The sequence below is a fragment of the Aotus nancymaae genome, unplaced genomic scaffold, assembly GCF_030222135.1.
Source record: "Aotus nancymaae isolate 86718 unplaced genomic scaffold, 86718_ANA_hifiasm-v0.15.2.pri h1tg000028l, whole genome shotgun sequence".
Lineage (NCBI taxonomy): Eukaryota > Metazoa > Chordata > Mammalia > Primates > Aotidae > Aotus > Aotus nancymaae.
Window position 1 is genome coordinate 1797823 of NW_026988441.1, and position 21545 is coordinate 1819367.

General features: G+C 51.1%; 1 protein-coding gene across 3 annotated transcripts; it reads right to left on the minus strand.

Annotated features, from left to right (window-relative positions):
• Window positions 1-1235: 1235 nt before the first annotated feature.
• CACNG6 (calcium voltage-gated channel auxiliary subunit gamma 6) lies at window positions 1236-21478 on the minus strand. Of its 3 annotated transcripts, XM_012474677.2 has the most exons (4): window positions 19932-21478; window positions 14478-14552; window positions 12209-12346; window positions 1236-1955 (listed from the first exon to the last, which is right to left on the minus strand). In XM_012474677.2, the coding sequence occupies exons 1-4, from the start codon at window positions 20263-20265 to the stop codon at window positions 1717-1719; spliced, it is 786 nt and encodes a 261-aa protein (XP_012330100.1). In that variant the 5' UTR covers window positions 20266-21478; the 3' UTR covers window positions 1236-1716. The 3 variants fall into 3 exon arrangements, with proteins under 3 accessions (XP_012330100.1, XP_012330101.1, XP_012330102.1); XM_012474678.2 differs by lacking the exon at window positions 12209-12346 and having other exon boundaries at window positions 1239-1955; window positions 19932-21276; XM_012474679.2 differs by lacking the exons at window positions 12209-12346; window positions 14478-14552 and having other exon boundaries at window positions 1239-1955; window positions 19932-21276.
• Between the last annotated feature and the right edge of the window lie 67 nt (window positions 21479-21545).

Genomic DNA, 21545 nt, shown 5'->3' on the forward strand with positions numbered 1-21545 from the left:
CTCCTTCACAAGACAGCTCACCACAACCCCTCTCACTATTCCCGTATCTCACTCCGAACATCGGCGTTTCCATCTTCATAACGCTTTTCATCTTGTTTCCCTCCAAGCCCTCCCGCCCACCTGGAACGCCCTTGACTTCCTCTGCTTTCTCTGTTATTCATCTCCAAGACTGAAGTTCGGTATCTCCTTCTTCAGAAGGCTCCTGAACCAATCCCACTGCCCCACCCCTTTTTTCTGAGACGGAGTCTCGCTCTGCCTCCCAGGCTGGGGTGCAGTGGCGCGATCTCGGCTCACTGCAACCTCCGCTTCCTGGGCTCAGGTAATTTTCCTGCCTCAGCCTTCCTAGTAGCTGGGATTACAGGCACCCACCATCATGCCCAACTAATTTTTTTATTTTTAGTAGAGATAGGGTTTCACCATGTTGGCCAGGCTGGTCTCGAACTCCTGACCTCAGGTGCTCTGCCCGCCTCGGACCCCCCAAAGTGCTGGGGTACAAGTGTCAGCCACCAGGCCCACCCAGAAAACACAATTTAGAATCTACACATTGTTAAAGGTTGAACGTTCCCCCCCACAAAAAAAAAAAAGATATATGGTGGATCCTAACCCTGAAGTACCTCAGAATGTGGCCTCATTTGGAGATAGGGCCTTTACAGAGGTAATCACGTTAAAATGAGGTCATTGGGGTCAATCTTAATCCAGCATGTTGGGGGTCAAGTATAAAGGGGAAATCTGGGCCGGGTGCGGTGGCTCACGCCTGTAATCCCAGCACTTTGGAAGGAGGAGGCAGGTGGATCACTTGAGGTCAGGAATTTGAGAGCAGACTGGTTAACATGGTGAAACCCATCTCTTCTAGACAAAAAAACACACAAAAATTAGCTGTGTGTGGTGGCAGGCACCTGTAATCCCAGCTACTTGGGAGGCTGAAGCAGGAGAATTGCTTAAACCCAGGAGGCGGAGGTCTCGGTGAGCCAAGATCATTTTGCTGCACTGTAGCCAGGGCGACAGAGCAAAACTCTGTCTCAAAAAAAAAAAAAAGTATATATACACACACACACACACACACACACACACACACACACACATAGTATTTTCCACACTCTCAGCCACTGTATATGGTCTCGTTTTCACATGACTTCTGGGCTCGTACCTGGTATGTTTCTGGAGCGTAGCTGGAGTTCCTTTTCTTTACCCCGGAATGTGTGATCACGTCACAAATAGACTCCAAACCAAAGTTGTTAAATCTCCAGACCTTTAATCCCAAATCAGACACAGCCGGGTCAGACCCTGGCATCCTTCCCTGTCTCCCGCAGCCCCACCCTGAGCTGCAGATGAGTTGTAAAAAGTCTCTCCCGGCAAGCAAATAGATCCAGACCTGGGAAATGAAAGGGCCTCCAACTCCCACCCAAGACCCCCGACCTCACCCCGCCAACCCCACACCCGTTACCCCATCAGGTCCCCGCCAGTCTTCCCGGGGGACCCTCGTTTGCAAAGAGCCTCTTCCCATCCCACCCCCAAGCAACCCACATACAGCCACCGAGAAAAACGTATTTACAGAGGGAGAGAGGATGAGGGGACAGGAGGTGGGTGTGTCAAAGAACACAGGCCCCAAGTGAGGAGAACACAGTTTCTCTAGGAGATGGGGCAGAAAGATCTTGAGGGCACGATGGAGAAGATCAAAAAGCTTGGTGGTTGCTTAGAGAAGTCTCACGTGTGGCTCTAGGTGGCCCGGTGCCCCCGCTTGGGACAGAGGGATGCCCAGGGCCAGGAAGGCAGTGTGAGCAGCAGAAAGCAGCCAGCCCCCAGCAGCAGGATGAGGCCGGCCCCCATGCCACAGCCCAGGGACCAGGAGTACTCGTAGGTGAGGCGTGGGGCCGGGGGAGGCTCGGGGCTGACTCTCTGCAGCAGGACCCTCACGGAATGCCGGAACACCTCCAGGCTCACCAACAGCAGCAGGCCTGCGGGAGAGAGGACCGGCGGATCAGGCCCGGGGCCCCAGCTGCGTCTGAGCATCTCCGCCTTCCTCTCCCGGCCCTCCCGCCCTCCCTGGCGCCTTCCCACGCGTGCACTCAACAAATACTTACTAAACACCTACTATATAGCAGGCAGCATTTGGGAAGCTGGAGATAAAGGAAAAAAAAAAAAAGACACAAAGTCATAGAGACAGAACGTAGAAGGCTGGTTGCCGAGGGCCGGAGGGAAGGGGAGGAAGGGGAGTTGGTGTTAAATGCGTCTAGAGTTTCAGTGGGGAGGATGAAAATAGTTCTGAAGGTGGATGGGGGTGATGGCAATGTGAAGGGAATCGATGCCACAGAAATGATGAAAAGGCAGATACCGAGTCACAGCTAGGGGGGAAAAATGCGTTCTGGTGTTCGCAGCACTGCGGGGTGAATATGGTTCATTAGATTTTCAAAATTTTTGTTTATTTTTTGAGACAGAGTCTTGCTCTGTCGCCCAGGTTGGAGTGCAATGGTGCAATCTCAGCTCATGGCAACCTCCACCTCCTGATTCTCCCGCCTCACCTCCCCAGTAGCTGGGATTCAAGTGATTCCCCTGCCTCAGTCTGCTGAGTAGCTGAGATTACAGACGTGTACCACCATGTCTGGCTAATTCTTTTTTTTTTTTTTTAGTAGAGACGGGGTTTTACCATGTTGGCCGGGCTGGTCTTGAGCTCCTGACCTCTAGTGATCCACCCACCTCGGCCGCCTGTAGTGCTGGGATTACAGGCGTGAGCCACCGCGCCCAGCCCATAATTGCTTACATGATTATTATTTTTATGGGACTTCTCCCAACCTTTAAATGTCAACTCTTTATACACTGCCCGGCAAACAAAGCACCTCCCCTGGCCGCCAAGGGCCTGCAGGCTGCCAGGTTGCAATGTCCAAAATAAACAAATGAGATAAGATCATCTCAGAGGGTGAGGCAGGAGAAGGAAATAGAAACAGAGAAAGTGGCACCCAGGGGTGGAGCAGGGACTTTGGATGGTGTCGAGAAAAGCTGTTTGAGCTGGGACCCGAAGCATGAAAAGAACCCACTCATGAACAAAACGAAGCCACAGCTGTTCTGAGCAGAAGCAGTGGGTGACGTGAAGGCCCTGTGGAGGACGCAACACAGGGGGTTTGAAGCAAAGAAGAAAGCTCAGTGGGGTTGGGGCTAGGAGAGAGTAGGGGTTGGGGAGAGAAGCCGTGATGGAATTGCAGAGCTGGGCAGGGGCCGGGTCCTGCAGGGCCGTCTGAGTCGTGGATGAGTCGTGCATCCAGCCACCGCCCCTCCAGACCCTGGAGTCCTGCCCCAACCCCCATTCCTGACCCTCCTTCCTCCCTGCACCCTGGCCCCACTGTGGCGTTTTTTTCTGTTTGGTTGTTCATTGTTTTGGGTGTTTTCTTGAAACAGTCTCCCTCTGTCACCCAGGCAACGGCACAGTCTCGGCTCACTGCAGTCTCTGCCTCCTGGGTTCAAGAGGTTCTCCTGCCTCTGCCTCCTGAGTAGCTGGGATTACAGGCTGACGCCACCACGCCCAGCTAAGTTTTGTATTTTTAGTAGAGACAGTGTTTCACTATGTTGAGCAGACTGGTCTCGAACTCCTCACCTCAGGTGATCTGTCCACCTCCCAAAGTGCTGGGATTACAGGGCTGAGCCACTGCACCTGGCCATTCACTGTGGTTGTGATCGAGGGCTGGTGAATGCAAGATTCAAAAGCCCTTTCTTTGCTCCACGCAGTCAACACGATAGCACTGGAGATAGAAAAGCATGCAGACAAGGACCCCCCCCTCATTCCTTTCCTAATTCATTCTTTTTTTCTTTTCTTTTCTCTTCTTTTAGTGACAGGGTCTCAGTCACCCAGGCTGGAGTGCAATGGCGCGATCGTAGCTTACTGCAACCTTGACCTCCCAGGCTCAAGCCCTCCTCCTGCCTCAGCCTCCTGAGTAGCTAGTTATTTCATTTTATTTTCTAGAGACAGGATCTTGCTATATTGCCTGGGCTGGTCTCAAACTCCTGGCCTCAAACCATCCTCCCACCTCAGCCTCCCAAAATGTCGGTATTACAGGTGTGAGCTACCACAGCAGACCTAATTCATGCATTCTTTGATTCATTTGACAGATCTTCACTGAGCTCAGCTACAAAATACATATAATATAACACATAAATGACACTGTCACAAAGTCCCTGCCCTTCTGGAGTTTCATCCAAGATGGAGAGATGGGCGATAATCAGTTAAATGCACTGTTGGGGGCTGAACTGTGTCCTCCACAAAAAGTTCATGTTTTGGGGTCCTGACCCCAAGTACCCCTGAACGTGGCTGTATTCGGACATAGAGTCTGTAAAGAGATAATTAAGTTAAGGACAGGCGTGGTGGCTCACGCCTGTAATCCCAGCACTTTGGGAGGTCAAGGTAAGTGGATCTCAGGAGTTAGAGAAAAGCATGGTCAACATGGTGAAACCCCATCTCTACTAAAAATACAAAAATTAGCTGGGCATGGTGGCGCGTGCCTGTAGTCCCAGCCACCAGGAGGCTGAGGCAGAAGAATCTCTTGAACCCAGGAGGTGGAGGTTGCAGTGAGCCAGGATCACACCACTGCACTCCAACTTGGGCGACAGAGCAAGACTCCATCTCAACAACAACAACAACAACAACAACAAAAAGAGAAGGAAATGTGGACACCGACAGGTACAGAGGGAAGACCATGTGAAGATACACGGAGAACACTGCCATCTACAAGACAAGAAGAGAAGCCTCAGAAAAAACGGACCCTGATGACGCCTTGGTGTCAGACTTGCAGCCTCCAGAACGGTGAGAAAATCAATTTCTGCTGTTTAAGCCACCCAGGCTTAAACTTTCTTATGGTGGCCCTGGCAAATGAATACAGGCAGAAATAAATAGAGAATTTCGTGTAGTGATCAATTCTGTGAAGAAAATTAAGGCAGGGTAAGGTCCCAGCTGGTAATAACTCTTCTTTCTTTTTTATTTTATTTTATTATTATTTTTTGAGACAGAGTCTTGCTCTGTTGCCCAGGCTGGAGTGCAGTGGCACGATCTCAGCTCACTTCAACCTCCGCCTCCCAGGTTCAAACAATCCTCCCACCTCAGCCTCCCGAGAAGCTGGGATTACAGGTGCCATCCACCATGCCTGGCTAATTTTTGTATTTTTAGTAGAGATTTTTAGTTTCACCATGTTGGTCAGGCTGGTCTCGAACTCCTGGCCTTAAGTGATCTGCCAGCCTCGGGCTCCCAAAATTCTGGGATTACAGGCGTGAGCCACCATGTCTGGTTTATTTTGTTTTATTTTTTTCTGGAGACAGTCTCACTCTGTCACCAGGCTGGAGTGCAGTGGCGCAATCTCGGCTGACTGCAACGCCCGCCTCCTGGGTTCAAGTGATTCCCCTGCCTCAGCCTCCTATGTAGCTGGGATTACAGGCACCTGCCACCATGCCCAGCTAATTTTTTGTATTTTAGTAGACATGGGGTTTCTCTAAGTTGGCCAGAATAGTCTCGATCTCCTGACCTTGTGATCTGCCTCCCAAAGTGCTGAGATTGCAGGTGTGAGCCACCGTGCCTGGTGGTTTATTTTATTTTTATTATTTATTTATTTATTTATTTTTTTGAGGCGGAGTTTCGTTGTTGTTACCCAGACTGGAGTGCAATGGCACAATCTCGGCTCACCGCAACCTCTGCCTCCTGGGTTCAAGCAATTCTCCTGCCTCAGCCTCCTGAGTAGCTGGGATTACCGGCGCGCGCCACCATGCCCAGCTAATTTTTGTATTTTTAGTAGAGACGGGGTTTCACCTTGTTGACCAGGATGGTCTCCATCTCTTGACCTCATGATCCACCCGCCTCGGCTTCCCAAAGTGCTGGGATTATAGGCGTGAGCCACCGCGCCCGGTCCTTATTTTATTTTTAATTAATTATTTATTTTTTTGAGGTCAGGTTATGAGACTAGCTAGCTTTTATATTTTTGGTAGAAATGGGGTTTCACTATGTTGGCCAGGCTGGTCTAGAACGTCTGACCTCAGGCGATCCACCTGCATCAGCCTCCCAAAATGCTGGGATTACAGGTGTGAGCCACCATGCCCAGTTGTGCACGCACACACACACACACTCTCTCTCTCTCTCTCGTTATTTTTTTTAACATTTTCTTGGATACCAAATGAGTCCCCTTTAGACATGATGGTCAGTGACGGTCTCTCTGAGGTGGTGATATTTGACCAGGGACTTAAATAATGTGAGGTAATATGAGGAAATGAGACATTTGAAGTGCCAGTGGGAGAACATTCCAGGCTGAGGAGACAGCAGTGCAAAACACACTGAGGGAGGAATGAGCTTAGCGGGTCTGGGGAACAGCAACGAGGCCGCCGTGCTGGAGCAGGGAGAGCAGATGGCAGGAGATGGACTCACAGGGAGCCAGGAGTAGGCCATGGGAGGCCCTGCAACCATGTTATTCTACAGTAGGAATTTACGTGGCTTTTATTCTGCGGGGGATCCATGATCTGATTTATGATAGTGAAGTATCACTTGGCCGGGCACGGTGGCTCACACCTGTAATCCCCACACTTTGGGAGGCTGAAGCGAGAAGATTCAAGATCAGCCCAGGAATTCAATATCAGCCTGGGCAACATAGTGAGACCTTATCTCTACAAATAATTTAAAAAATTACCTCAGTGTGGTGGCGTGTGCCTGTGGTCCCAGCTACACGGGAGGCTGAGGTGGGAGGATTGCTTGAGCCCAGGAAGTTGAGGCTGCAGTGAACTGTGATTGTGCCACTACCCTTCAGCCTGGGCGACGGAGCCAGATCCTGTCCAGAAACATTTAAAATTTAAAAGACAGAAGTATCACCCTAGCTGCTCTGTGGAGAATGGGCTTGAGGAAGTTGGAAGGAGAAGCATAGAGAACAATTAGGAGGCCATAGAAATTACCTCGGGGAAATACGGCGGTGGCTTGGATTAGTGTCATGCTGAAATAGAGGAAAGTCTTTGCATTCGAATTATGTTTTGGAGGTAGTACCCGTAGAATCTGCTGGTGGACGGCCAGGCGCGGTGGCTCACGCCTGTAATCCCAGCACTTTGGGAGGCCGAGGTAGGTGGATCACCTGTGATCAGGAGTTCGAGACCAGCCTGACCAACACGGAGAAACCCCATCTTTATTAAAAATACAAAATTAGCCGGGTGTGGTGGTGCATGCCTGTAATCCCAGCTACTCAGGAGGCTGTGGCAGGAGAATCACTTGAAACAGGGAGGCAGAGGTCGCAGTGAGCTGAGATTGTGCCACTGCACTCCAGCCTGGGCAACAACAGTGAAACTCCATCTCAAAAAAAAAAAAAAAAAGAATTTGCTGGTGGAATGGATGTGAGATACATGTGAAGACAACAGAAGAACCAAGGGTAATGTCTGGCTTTTTGGTCTAAGCCGCGGGTCGGCGAGCCTGTGGGCCAGGTAGTAGGAATCTATCTAAGGCTTTATGGGCAGTGCGGTCTCTGTCACCACGCTGGACTCTGCGGTGCAAAAGCAGCTGTAGGTAATACATTGTGAATGGAGTGACTGTAGTCCAACAGAATTTTTCTTTTTGGAACACTGAATTTTGAATTCCATGTAGTTTCCACATGTCCTGAAATAGTATTCCTTTGATTTTTTTTCCCACCAACTATTTAGCTCATGGGTCAAACAAAAATAAACAGAAGCCAGGTGCGGTGGCTCATGCCTGTAATCCCGACACCTTGGGAGGCCCAAGAGGGAGGACTGCTCGAGGCCAGTCTGCACAACATAGTGAGACCCCCTATCTACAAAAAGATTTAAAATTAGCCAGGCACGGTGGTGCACAGAGTCCCAGCTACATGGGAGGCTGACGTGGGAGGATGGCTTGAGCCCAGGAGACTGAAGTTGCAGGAAGCTATGATTGTGTCACTGCGCTACAGCCTGGGCAACAGAGGGAAACCCTGTCTCAGAAAAAAAAAAAAAAAAAGTGGCAGGTGGGATTTGGCCCATGGGACATAGTTTGCTGACACACTGTGGGCCTGACACACTGGCCCTGAGGCAAGAGTCTAACCAAATGCCTTCTTCAGATCTCATCTCTTCTACTCAGCCTTACGAAGTAAGTATCATTATGCTCCCTCCTTTACAGTTGGGGAAACTGAGGCCCAGGGCGGTGGGGCATGGGTCTGAGCCCGGCCAGGGCCACACCATGGACTATTCTCTCAGCCATGCCAAGATATCCCCTCCCAGGCCAGCCTGACATCCTTGGTATGATCTAAAAAGGCACATGGGGCCAGGCACGGTGGCTCACGCCTGTAATCCCAGCACTTTGGGAGGCTGAGGCGGATGGATCTCCTGAGGTCAGGAGTTCGAGACTAGCCTGGGCAACATAAAGAAACTCTGTCTCTACTAAAAATACAAAAATTAGCCAGCATGGTGGTGGGCGCCTGTAGTTCCAGCTACTCAGGAGGCTGAGGCAAAAGAATCACTTGAACCCGGGAGGGCAGAGGTTGCAGTGAGCCGAGTTTGCACCACTGCACTCCAGCCTGGGTGACAGAGCAAGACTCTCATCTCAATAAATAAATAAATAATTTAAAATAAAATAGGCCAGGCGCGGTGGCTCACGCCTGTAATCCCAGCACTTTGGCGGGGCCGAGGCGGGCGGATCACCTGAGGTCAGGAGTTCGAGACCAGCCTGGCCAACACGGGGAAACCCCGTCTCTACTAAAAATACAAAAATTAGCCAGGCATGGTAGCGGGCACCTGTAATCCCAGCTACTTGAGAGGGTGAGGCAGAAGAATCGCTGGAACCTGGGAGGTGGAGGTTGTACTGAGCCGAGATTGCACCACTGCATTCCAGCCTGGGTGACAGAGCAAGACTTCATCTCAAAAATAAATAAAATAAATGAAAAGGCACATGGGTCTGGCTCCTGTGGCTTCTCCAGCCTCCTCTCAAGCTGCTCCTCCCACACACTCACAACGCGAAGCAGGGCTTTCAATGCACCAGATTCGTTCAAGCTTGGAGACCTTTATGCCGCTTGGAACAATATTCCACTTCCCCCTCCCTGAGCCTGCCTTAGACATCCTCTTCTTCACGTCCCTGTATGAATTACATGTTCTGAAGGGAAGCCTTCACTAATCACTGCCACCTAAATCTACAGTGGGTCTCTTTGTAACACATTTTTCTCCGACTCTTTGCTTTTTATCTATAGCATTCATCACAGTTGGTAGTAACGAATATATATTGATTTATATGACTATTGTCTCTTTATCTCATTTCTGTCTCCCACTGCACTATAAATCCACAATGGCTTCTCTGTCTCATACCTCTAAAATATAGAACAGCTGATAGATATTTTACAAAGAGGGAAACAATACAACCTGACCATGTCCCTTTATCTAGGGAGACCTCAGAAGCCCAACCCACCCCAATGCCTGATATCCAATATAACCACAGTACTGACAACATCGAATCCTCCTTCACTTTCATTTGGTTGTACAATTTGCAGAAAATTTTTGTGCCCAATACTTTCATAAAACACTTTTTTTTTTTTTGAGAAAAAGTCTAGCTCTGTCACCCAGGCTGGACTGCAGTGGCACGACCTTGGCTCACTGCAACCTCCACCTCCCAGGTTAAAGTGATTCTCCTGCCTCAGCCTCCTGAGTAGCTGGGCCTACAGGCACCCACCACCACGTCCGACTAATTTTTGTATTTTTAGTAGAGACGGGCTTTCACTGTGTTCACCAGGCTGGTCTCAAACTCCTGACCTCAAGTGATCTGCCTGCCTCGGCCTCCCAAAGTGCTCGGATCATAGGCGTGAGCCACGGTGCCCGGCCCATAAAACACTTATATAAACATCTTCCTGTGCACCCCAAGGAGTAATGCAGGTGTGAGTTCGATAATAACGCCAGCACCAAATTCCTACCGAGCTAAAAATGCCATGAGAACAAGAATCACCTTTATCTTATTCATCATTCCGTCCTCAGCGGCTCCAGGCACAGCATCTAGGACTCACTGGATATTAAAGAAATACTTGTTAAATGAACGGACAAATTAAAAAAATGGAGAAACAGAGGACCGGAGGGAGAGAGGAAGGGAAAGAGGGTGGAAAAGAAAGAAAAGAGAGAGGGGCTGGGCACAGTGGCTCACACCTGTAATCCCAGCACTTCGGGAGGCCAAGGCGGGCAGATCACCTGAGGTCAGGAGTTTGAGATTAGCCTGGCCAAAATGGTGAAAACCTGTCTCTACTAAAGACACAAAAATTAGCTGGGCGTGGTGGCACGGGCCTGTAATCCTAGCTACTTGGGAGGCTGAGGCAGGAGAATCACTTGAACCTGGGAGGCAAAGGTTACAGTGAGCCAAGATCACGCAATTGCACTCCAGCCTGGGCAACAAGAGCAAAACTTGTTCTGCGTCCCCCTCCCAGAGCCTGCCTTAGACATCTTATTCTTCACATCTGTGTATGAATTACATGTTTTGAAGCAAAAATCTGTCTCAAAAAAAAAAAAAGAAAGAAAACATTTGATCCAATAATAAAACCAAGACCCGGAAAATAAAAGGAACCTCTCCAAAGTCACATAGTGATTCTGGGCACAGATTAGGCTGGAACCTAGACCACCTGACTCCCGGGTAGGCCTTCATTCCATCTGAACCTACAGAGATCCCACAGAAATATAGTTCCCAAAATGCAATATGAAGGTACAGTGAGAAGACACACTCTGGTATAAGAAAACCAAGTTTAAGGCCGAGTGGGAGGCCGAGGCTGAGGCAGATGGATCAACTGATGTCGTGAGTTCAAGACCAGCCTCGCCAAATGGCGAAACCCCGTCAATAGTAAAAGTACAAAAATGAGCTGGGTGTGGTTGTGCACACCTGCAATCCACTCTGGAAGCTAAGGTGGAAGAATTGCTTAAACCTGGGAGGCAGAGGTTGCAGTGAGCTGAGATCATGCCACTATACTGCGGCCTGGGTGACAGAGTGAGGCTCCATCTCAAGAGATAAAAAAAGAAAGAAAAGAAAAAGAAGAAAAGGAAACCGAGTTTAAAAACCCACCTCTGCCATCATTGATTGTGTGGCCATGAGTAATTCATCTGACTTCTCTGAGCCTCAATTTTCTCCTCTATAAAATGGGGGAGGCTGGGTGTGGTGGCTCAGACAGTAATCCCAGCATTATGGGAGGCAGAGGCAGGCAGATAACTTGAGGTCATGAGGTTGAGACCAGCCTGGCCAACATGGTGAAGTCCCGTCTCTACCAAAAAATACAAAAAAATAGCTGGGGGTGGTGGTGCATGCCTGTAATCTCAGCTACTCAGGAGGCTGAGGCAGAAGAATCACTTGAACCCAGCAGGCGGAGGTTGCAGTGAACCGAGACCACACCATTGCGCTCCAGCCTGGGTGACAGAGGGAGACTCAGTCTCAAAAATAAATAAATACATGAAATGGGGGACAGTAAGCCCTACCTAGTAGAGCTGTTGTAAGGATTTGAAGTGGAAGTGCAATACACTGAAATGTTGTTCATTACCGAGGTCTACATTTCATAAGACGCAGCATTTTATTTAGACTTTCAGCTCCGGAGAATGCAACGGTCCTTGCAGACCTCAAGTCCCAAAACTAAACGTGCATTTAGAGACCATCAAATTCTGAGCCAGCAATAGGGCTTGGAACTCTTCCACCTTTGAGCCTACTATAGCCCCTGGGCTTCCCTGACCTCCCAACACGCTATAATGTTCAAAACATCTCAGCATGCAACAGTGTTTGAGACTCCAGGTCCAAACCTAAAAAAGTATTTGGACAGCTTCCAATTCCCAGCCAACAACAGGGCTTAGAACTCTCCAGTGTTTTAGATGTCTACAGTCCCTGAGCTTTCTCAGCTCCTAGCATGCAACAAACAGTGCCTGGAAATCCCATCTCCCAGCATGCAGCAATTCTTGGAGATCCCAGATCCAAATCTAAAACGGTGTTTGGATACCCTCCAATTCTTACCCCTGTTGTTGGGGTTCTCCCATCTTTGAACCTACTATAGACCTTGAGCTTCCCCTCAACTCCAAGCATGCAACAGGGCTTGGAGATCCCACCTCCCAGCATGCAACAGTGTGTGGAGACCCTACTCCCAGCATGCAACAGTGCAGAGAGCCCCCATCTCCCTGTATGCAACAGTGCACGGAGAGCCCATCTCCCAGCATGCAACAGCACCTGGAGATCCTCCCAGCATGCAACCTCCTCAGCCTCCAGGCTCTGAACCCTCACCTGAGAGGCCAAAGCAGACGGCTCCAACTCGGAGCAGGAACTCTGCACCTTTACTGAGCACCATGATGATACAGAGGCACCCCAAGGCCATGACTGCCAGGCCCAGCACTGCTATCACCGCAGCTGCCAGATTCACCTCTGCCAGGAAGGGAGAGGAAAGAAGAGAGAACATGGGATGTAGGGAATGAGGAGGATTCACCGATAGGAACCCAGAACCAGGAAGATGTAAGATTTAGGATAAGAGAAGAATTTTCAAGTAGAAGATCATCCAATCCAACATTTTACTTACACGGTTGAAGGAATTAAGACTCAGAAAGGGTCAGTTATTTATCTAAAGTCACTGAGCAAAGGGAGGAGAGGGCCAGGATGAGAAAGAGTTGAAAATTGCCAATATTTATTTAGGATCTGGTTACCACTGGTTTACAGGTGAGGAAACTGAGGCAGTAGGGTGTGTGGGAGACAATGGCAAAGTCAGTGTGCTACAGTGGAATGGAATTATCCAGGTTGGAATTCTCCCCAACCACTTCCTACATGGAAGATTCTTGTAGGATTTTCCAGATTCCAGTAGGTATTTAGGCTGAACCCTTCTCAGTCTAAATTCCCTCCTGTGGACCAGACACCTAAAATCCCAGCACTTTGGGAGGCTGAGGTGGGAGGATCACTTGAGGTCAGGAGTTTGAGACCAACCTGGCTAACATGGCGAAACCCCATCTCTATTGAAAATACAAAAATTAGCCGGTTGTGATGGCGCACACCTGTAATCCCAGCTACTCGGGAGGCTGAGGCAGGAGAATTGCTTGAACCTGGGAGGTGGAGGTTGCAGTGAGCCAAGATAGCGCCACCGCACTCCAGCCTGGGCAAAAGAGTGAGACTCCATCTCAAAAATAAAATAAATAAATAAATAAATAAATAAAAAATACAAATACAAGATGAATTTTTTAAAAAGTGCCAAGTGTTTAGAGCAGCATTTTCCAGTATATCCACCACTTGCCACATGTGGCCTCCACGTGAAATAAATTTAAATTAAACACAATTAGAAACTCAGTTCCGTGTCACACCTGCAACATTCAAGGTGTGCCGGAGCCACGTGGGGCCATGGCTACCACATGGGTCAGCACGGAAACAGGGTCTTCTCATAATCTTCTCAGAAGATCTTCTCAGAAGATTCTTTTTTTTTTTCTTTGTGAGATGGAGTCTTGCTCTGTGGCCCAGGCTGGGGTGCAGTGGCACAATCTCAGCTCAGTGTAACCTCCGCCTCCCCAGGCTCAAGTGATTCTCCTGCCTCAGCCTCCCGAGTAGTGAGGTTATAGGTGTGTGCCACCATGCCCGGCTAATTTTTGTATTTTTAGTAGAGACGAGGTTTCGCCATGTTGGCCACACTGGAATTCCTGGCCTTAAGTGATCTGCCCGCCTCCAAAGCACTGGGATTACAGGCGTGAGCACCGCACCTGGCCTCAGAAAATTCTTTAGTAGAGTGCTCCTTGAGAGTCAGAATTATTTGGGTCTCAATCCTGCTTCCACCTCTGCCACTTCCTGAGAAAAATAATTGTAATCATTCTTGGGCTTCTGGAAGATGGAAGATAAAGTCCCTGCCCTGCAGAGCTACTGCGAGGACTGGAGTTCTTACAAATGGAGTGTCCGGCGCTGTGGTTAGCATGTGATATGTGCGCATGTGTGAGATGTCCAGGTGCTATCCACAGAGAGGGGCTGCGACTTGCCCATGGTTACCCAGAACGTGGCACAGGCAGAGATGGGTTAAGAGTTCTAGGCATGGCTGGGTGTGGTGGCTCATGCCTATAATCCCAGCAGTTTGGAAGGCCAAGGCAGGCGGATCACCTGAGGTCAGGAAGGAGTTAGAGACCAGCCTGGTCAACATGGTGAAACCCCCATCTCTAGTAAAAATACAACAATGAGCTGGGTATGGTTGCAGATGCCCATAGTCCCAGCTACTCGGGAGGCTGAGGCAGGAGAATCGCTTGAACCCGGGAAGCAGAGTTGCAGTGAGCTGATATCGAGCCACTGCACTCCAGCCTGGGCAACAGAGCGAGACTCCATCTCAAAACAAAAAGAGTTCCAGGCACAGGGCTCTGGGGCACCATGTCCCCATCGTTAACTCTCCCGCCAGCACTCCCCCGGGGACATCCACAGATTCTCAACGTGAGGCCCGCCCTGGGGTAAAGCAGAGGAGGGGATAATTCTCTCTAGAACTCCTCTAGCAAGTTCAGCATTTCCCCCACCTGTCGCCCACCATGGGGTGAAAAGTTCTCACCTTTCTTTGTGGTTCTCTGAAAGATACGTGCATTCTCCCCCGTGGTGAAGAATTTAAAATAGGTGCAGTTTGCTTCTGTGGAAGCAGGAGAGAAAAAAAAGAGACATGAGGATATGAGGTCCCTTGTGTAAGCTCAGGGCTGGACGCTTCACACAGCTCACAGGAGCCTAAAACATGGACAGTACCCTCCCCGATACACAAAGGAAAAAATGATGCCCAGAGATGTGAAAGCCACCGCCATCCAGGAGCTGGGGCTCCTACCCAGGGCTCTGCGCTCCAGACCTGCAGCCCTGAGTGCACCCTTAGCCTCTCCGGGCCTCTAGCTCTTCCTTTTTAAAATGAGATAATAATCTCTTTCCTGACCGCTTCGTATGGGTTTGTTGAGGGTTCAAGGGGGATTACAAATGGATAACCACATGACTCAACAAAGGACACCAAGACACAAGTAGCAGAAGAGTGACAGACTCAGAAAGCATTCCTGTCTCGGGAAGGATTCCTACATAGAAGACACAAAGGGCTCCCACGGATTAGCAAGAAGAGAGAGAGAACCCAGTTGACAAGTGGGCGAAGGGTATGAATAGTAATTCACAGAAGAGGAAGCCTGGGTAACTGACAAGTCCGTGAGGAGATGCCCCACTTCACCAGGGATCAGAGAGACGCAGCTTGAATCGGCAGGGAGGCACCGCTTCCATCAATTAGACCGGCCAGCACGAAAAGGGGAATATCAAGCGTTTGAATAGATAAGAGGAAACTCCGTGTATAAACGGGTACTACTAGTCTTTTGGGAAGGCGCTCTGAGGGACTTTATGAAATGAAGAATGTTCATACCCCGTGGCTCCACAGTTTCATTGCCGGGTACGCCTCTAGGAAAAAAAAAAAATAACAGGAACATATATGCGGACGTTTACAGCAGCTCTGTTCATAAGTAACATGGAGTCAGAATCAAGCCAGAGATTTTCACAGGGAGTGTCTGTGTCATTTACTTGCCCATCTAATAAGGGGACGAAATCTATGCGGTGCACATAGCCATGAACTAGAATAACCCAAAGCAAGATGGAGAGACGGGAGAAACACAGTGCTGACCAAAACAATAATCATAAGTAATAACAATAATTTAATTTAAAAATCCAAACACCGAGGCCAGGCATGGTGGCTCACACCGGTAATCCCTGCACTTCGGGAGGCCAAGGCAGGAGAATCACTTGAGCTCAGGAGTTCAAGACCGGCCTGGCCAACATGGTAAAACCATATCTCTACCAAAATCAGCTGGGTGTGGTGGCACACACCTGTAATCCCAGCTACTCGGGAGGCTAAGGTAGGAGGATCGCTTCAGCCCGGGAGACAGAGGTTGCAGTGAGCCAAGATCATGCCACTGCACTCCAGCCTGGAGGACAGAGTGAGACCCCATCTCAAAAAAAAGAAAAATCCAAAGATTAGACAAAATCGATAGCATGATCTCATTTATATAAAACACACATATAAACTAACACTATATATTTTCCAAGTCAAAATACATATCCGTGAGTGTTTATCAAACATATTTAAGAGATGAGCTGGGAAAGAATGAGGAAAAAATAATATAAAATAAAGCACAGGGCTGGGCATGGTGGCTCACGCCTGTAATCCCAACACATTAGGAGGCCGAGGCAGGCAGATCACTTGAGGTCAGGAGTTCGAGATCAGCCTGGCCAACATGGTGAAATCCCATCTGTACTGAAAGTACAAAAATTAGCCAGGCATAGTGGTGCACTCCTGTAATCCCAGCTACTCAGGAGGCTGAGGCAGGAGAATCGCTTGAGCTCAGAAAGCAGAAGCTGCATTGGGCTGAGATGGCACCACTGCACTCCAGCCTGAGTGACAGAGCAAGACAACATCTCAAAAAAAAAAAAAAAAGAAAGAAAGAAAGAAAGAGAAAAAAGAAAAAAGAGAGAGAGATTTTGAGACAACATCTCAAAAAAAAAAAAAAAAAGAGGGGCCAGAGATAGCCCATGTGCAGAAAAGAAAGAAAGAAAAAGGAAGAAAGGGAGAGAGGGAAGGAGGAATAAAGGAAAGAAGGGAGGGGAGCACTTTCTGAAGTGCATTTTAGAGCCAGAAATTCCCTCAGAATTCACCTAGAGTAACCTACTCTCGTATTCTACAGATGGGGAAACTGAGGCACAGAAAGGGAGAAGAGAGGTCGAGAATAACAGGAGTAAAGGACGTAGAAGAGGGACCAGGCAATCCTCGGACGTGAAAATGAACTTCTCAATTTGAACAAGTATATGAAAGGACAATAAATCAATCCCTGCATCAGGTGAGGGGGTGTGGGCCACTCCTCAAGTACCCTGAGGGGAGGAGAGGGGTGAGACATCGGGCCAGAGGCGTGGGATGTGTGAGTTCTTACGCAGCAGCAAGAGGTGAAGCGTGCCGGGCCGGGCGCGGTGGCTCACGCCTTTAATCCCAGCACTTTGGGAGGCCGAGGCAGGTAGATCACTTGAGGTCAGGAGTTCGAGAGCAGCCTGACCAACATGGTGAAACCCTCATCTCTACTAAAAATATAAAAATTAACTGGACGTCGTGGCGCATGCCTGCAATCCTAGCTACCTGAGAGACTGAGACAGGAGTATCACTTGAGCCCAGGAGGTGGAGGTTATGATGAGCTGAGATCGTGTGTGCCACTGCACTCCAGCCGGGGCAACGGGAGCAAAACTCCGTCTCAAAAAACAAACAAACATAAAGGAGTAAAGGATGCTTCATGTCACCGAGGGAAGGGTGTGGGTTCTCTTCGAAGCAGTCATTGTGGGAAGCACGGTCTATATCCACAGGGAGGTGTGATGGCCCTTCTGGGACAATGTAGGGTGTCTGGCATCCCCTTTTGGCTACTAATAGTTTAGGACATCCCAACTCTTGACCACCCCAAGATATGACGTGACATATCCCATCTGGAAAAGCACAGAGTAAGGGCCACCCCCAAATTCCCCACTTGTAGCCAAGGGAGATAGGGATGTCTTTTGATGGGCAGTGGTGAGTGTGAGTTATTTCTCCGAGACAATGAAGATTGTGACGTGTCCTCTGAGGGGGCGGCTTTGTGAGATGATGGTGATGACCCTGTTGAAGACTGAAGTCCTTTCTGATCAATGGAGGGAACAGCAAGGGATGTGAGGGACCCCACACGATGTGGTGAGGTGGGATGGGACATCCCCTCCATCGCCCCGAGAACTTTGAGTTCTCTTTCTGGACCAGTGAGATGTGATATAATGCAATTGTCAGGAATGGAGGCAACCAAGCTTCGAATTCCATATAACTGCCAGGCATGGTGGCTCACACCTGTCATCCCAGCACTTTGGGAGGCCGAGGCGGGGGAATCACCTGAGGTCCGGGGTTTGAGACCAGCCTGACCAACATGGTCTCTACTAAAATTACAAAAAATTAGCTAGGCGTGGTGGCATGTGCCTGTGAGCTACTTGGGAGTCTGAGGTAGGAGAACCGCTGGAACCTGAGAGGCGGGAGTTACAGTGAGCCGAGAACATGCCATTGTACTCCAGCCTGGGGAGCTGAGCGAAACTCTGTCTCAAACAAACAAGTAACAACAACAGCAACAAAACAAATTCCATATAACTATCCTGGGTGCACAGACCGAGCCACCGAGATTTCTTGCTCCTCATTTTTCTCTTCTCTGGAATGGGAATGATTATAACAACTCACAGTGTAGAAATGATGGTTAATGAGTTAATGTACATAGAACACTTAGATCAGAACCAGGCATTACATAAGCATCTAATATTCTTATTACTGGGTCTCCCATTTTGCAAAAGTTTGGGATCATCCTGTTTGAGAGCCCGAGGGGCCAGAGATAGCCCATCTGCAGAAATAAAATGATTAAGGGTAGCCTATCTGGACACCAAATGGGCATCTGACAGCCGGGATGTCTAGCATCCTCCTGTCCTATGGCGGGCTTGGGACATCCTATTTTGCACTCTACACATATAAGATGTCACATCTGGAGAAGTGAAGGACGAGGGAACTCTCATATGGAGCCCAGGAAAATAGGCCATATTCTTTGAGGGGCACTGAGATTATAGGGCCTTCTTTGGGGAGCACAGAGTGCTGGAGATCTCATATGGTTGATCAAATACATGACGGCCCAAATGGGCTCTGGGGAGTCAGTGGAGGAGAACGAGATTTCATCCAGGTCCCAAGAAGTATAGAATATCCCCCTGGTGTAAGCACAAGCCGTGGCATGTCCTGTCAGGGAGGTATGGGACAGCTTTCCGGCACCCCCGGGGTAAAACAGCCGCGTCTGGGAAAGTGAGGAGTATGGGAGTGTATCTCAGAGAAAATGAGAAAGGCTGAAATATCCAGTCTGGGCATGTGGAGGAAAGAGGGCAAGAAGTGAAGAACATTGCAGATTAGGCACGAGGTCTGGCCTGGGCGGTTGGGCGGTGTCTGGTGAGAGCTCGGTTTGGTGGAAGCAGTCGGTGGGGAACAGGCATAGGTTCTGCTTTGGGGTGGGCGTCTGTCTCCCCGGGGCACACAGGATGGGAGTGCAAGCTGTCTCCAGGCTGGGAAGAGGAAGCTGACACCAGGAGCCCAGGCTGCCTCTCCAAGGGCACAGGCTGTGTGTGGGCACATGCAGAGTGGGCACGGGCTGTCTCCAGGGTACAGGCATTTCCAGAGGGCACAGGCTGCCTGGGGTGGGCACTGGCTCTCTGAGGACACCAGCTGTGTCTGGAATCACAGGCTGGGTCTGGGGACACAGGCAAGGTTTTTCTGGGGACATAGGCTGTCTCTAGAGCCATAGACTGGCCTGGGGGGTACCCAGTGATGACTAGGAACATTGGCGGTGTGGGTGCAGGGTCTTTGGGGTGTCACAGAACTGTCTGGAACCATAGCCTCGTCTGGAGGTGCAGGCTGATCTGAGGGCACAGGCTGGTGGAAGCATGCAGGCTGGTGTGGGGGTATAGACTGTTCTGGGGGGCATGGAGACTGTAGCTGGAGACAGGCTGATTTGGGGGTACAGGATAGTTGGGGTACAGGATGGTCTTGGGACACAGACTGGCAACACAGAATGGTCTTGGGGCACAGGCTCTCTTTAGAGGCACAGAATAGGGGTACAGCCTCGTTTGGGAGGGTCTCAGGTCACAGCGTGGTCTAGGGGTACGGGATGGCCTGGGGCATAGACTCCCTGCAGGCACATTCTGGTCTTGGGGTACGGTCTGTAGCAGGAAAGCAAGCTCTAAGGCACAGGTTCTCTGGGGGTAAGCCAGTTAGGGGCCTAGGCCGTGTCTGGGAGCTCTCTCTCTCGCTCTCTCTCAGCAGTTTCTGAGAGCAGAGGTCAATGTGGGCGCCGGCTCTTACTGGGATGCAAGCTCTCTCCTCCTCGGCTCAGGCTTTCGTCGCTGGGGCGGGCTTTCTCCTGGGACACGGGCCCCTCTCCCTCCCTGTCTCCCTGGGCTCAGTGGGGCGACCGCTTACCTCCGGGCAGCTCCGCGGGGCCGCAGGTCTCCCTGCCCGCGGGCACGTCCGCCTGCCACAGCCGCTTGGTGCACACCTTCCAGAGCCCCAGGTGGGCCGCCTCGCACACGGCGCTGCCGTTGGCCTTGTAGGTGTTGAGCTCCACCCAGAACTCGGTGCCCACGGACAGCACCGCCAGCGTGGCGCCCACGGCGGCCAGCAGCAGCGCCAGCTTCACCTTCCCCTCGCGCTCGGGTGTCAGCCCCGACCCGAGCTGCCCTTGCGCCCGCCGCCGGCCTGCGGCCCCCCGCCGCCGGTTCTCCTCTTGCAGGAAGAAGTTGGACCACATCATCATCTTCTGGCCGGTGGGGTCGAGAAGCGGGAGGAGGCAGAGCCGAGGAGGGGCCTCCAGGGGCGGGAGCGGGGAGCGGCCTGGGGTCTTGAAGGGGGTGAGGGACTCAGTTTCCCCTGGGTATGAAAGAGGAAGACCCGAGTCCTCTCTGGAACCTCAGATGGGCAAGTCAAGATTGCCTCTGGGGTTCAGAACAGAAAAACGATCTCCGGGGCTGGGGAAACCTCTGGGGTTCAGAGGAGGGTCTAGGCTGCCCTGAAGAACTTGGCCAAGAAGATGGGGACCAGAGGAAAAGCAAGCCCCCCGCCCCAGGCTTACAGATGGAGCCTGGGTTCCCAGGAGGGGTGCTCCCAAGAGTTCCAGAGGAAGAACTGGTGCCAGCTGAAGCTCCCTGCAGCTCCCGGGGGCTGCTTTGGGGTCCCTGCTGGGGGGTTCACAAAAGGGAAACTGGTTTTCCTGAGAGATCTGAGCACCCCACTACGGCTAAGAGTTTGGGGGACCCAGAAAGGGGACCTGAGGTCCTCTGTGTGTTTGCAGATGTGGCCTGGGTTCCCTTGGGTTTAGAGTTTGAGAAGAGAGGACTTGGGGACACTCTGGGATTCGGAAAAGGAAGACCTGGGGTCCCGGGAAGCTCCCAAGGGAAGGTGGGAATTCTCTCCGGGTCTCGGAGAAGCAGTGGGACCCCGGCATCCACATGGAGCCCTAGCTGCGGCTCAGAGGAGGACCAGGCCCCGCTGGAATTCAGGAAAAGGGAATGGGGGTCTCCCCGGCCATTCAGAAAAGACCCGCGGTCTCTGAGGCTGGGAAAGGGCCTGGTGGCTGGAAGACAGAGTGGAGTCCAGAGACGGAGGCTGAGGGGCCTCCCCGAGGCTCAGGGTGGGGGCTGGGTCCCCGCTGGGGCTCACACCAAGGGGCTGTGGTCTGCACTGCGGCTCAGAAAACCCGGACGGAGGCCCCCCGCGGTCCAGAGGCCAACTGCGACCAGAAAGAGACGCTGCGCCCCTTCGGGATCAGTCCGCCTCCCTCCCCCGGGCTCCCAGGGCCTTCCCGGCCAGGTCCGCGCCAGGCTCAGCTCCAGGCCAGGGCCCCCCCTCGGGGCTCCCACCCTCGACTCCCGGGCCGGGGCCCCCCTCGCTCTCCTGCCTCGGCGCCGCGCCGACCCCAGCTCCGCGCTGCCTCCGAAGCGTCCGGCCCTGCCCGCCACCGCCACCGGCCTGGCCTCCGCCCGCCCCCCACCCCCACCCTCCACCCTTGGGGCTATTTCGGGCTTGACCCGTAAATAA

Coding starts and splice junctions, on each gene's coding strand:
- CACNG6 (XM_012474677.2), bottom strand. CDS start 20,265: ATGATGATGTGGTCCAACTTCTTCCTGCAAGAGGAGAACCGGCGGCGG. Junction 14,553..19,931: donor CCCCGCGGAGCTGCCCGGAG/GTAAGCGGTCGC, acceptor CTGCTTCCACAG/AAGCAAACTGCACCTATTTT. Junction 1,956..12,208: donor CGTCTGCTTTGGCCTCTCAG/GTGAGGGTTCAG, acceptor TCTCTCCCGCAG/GCCTGCTGCTGTTGGTGAGC.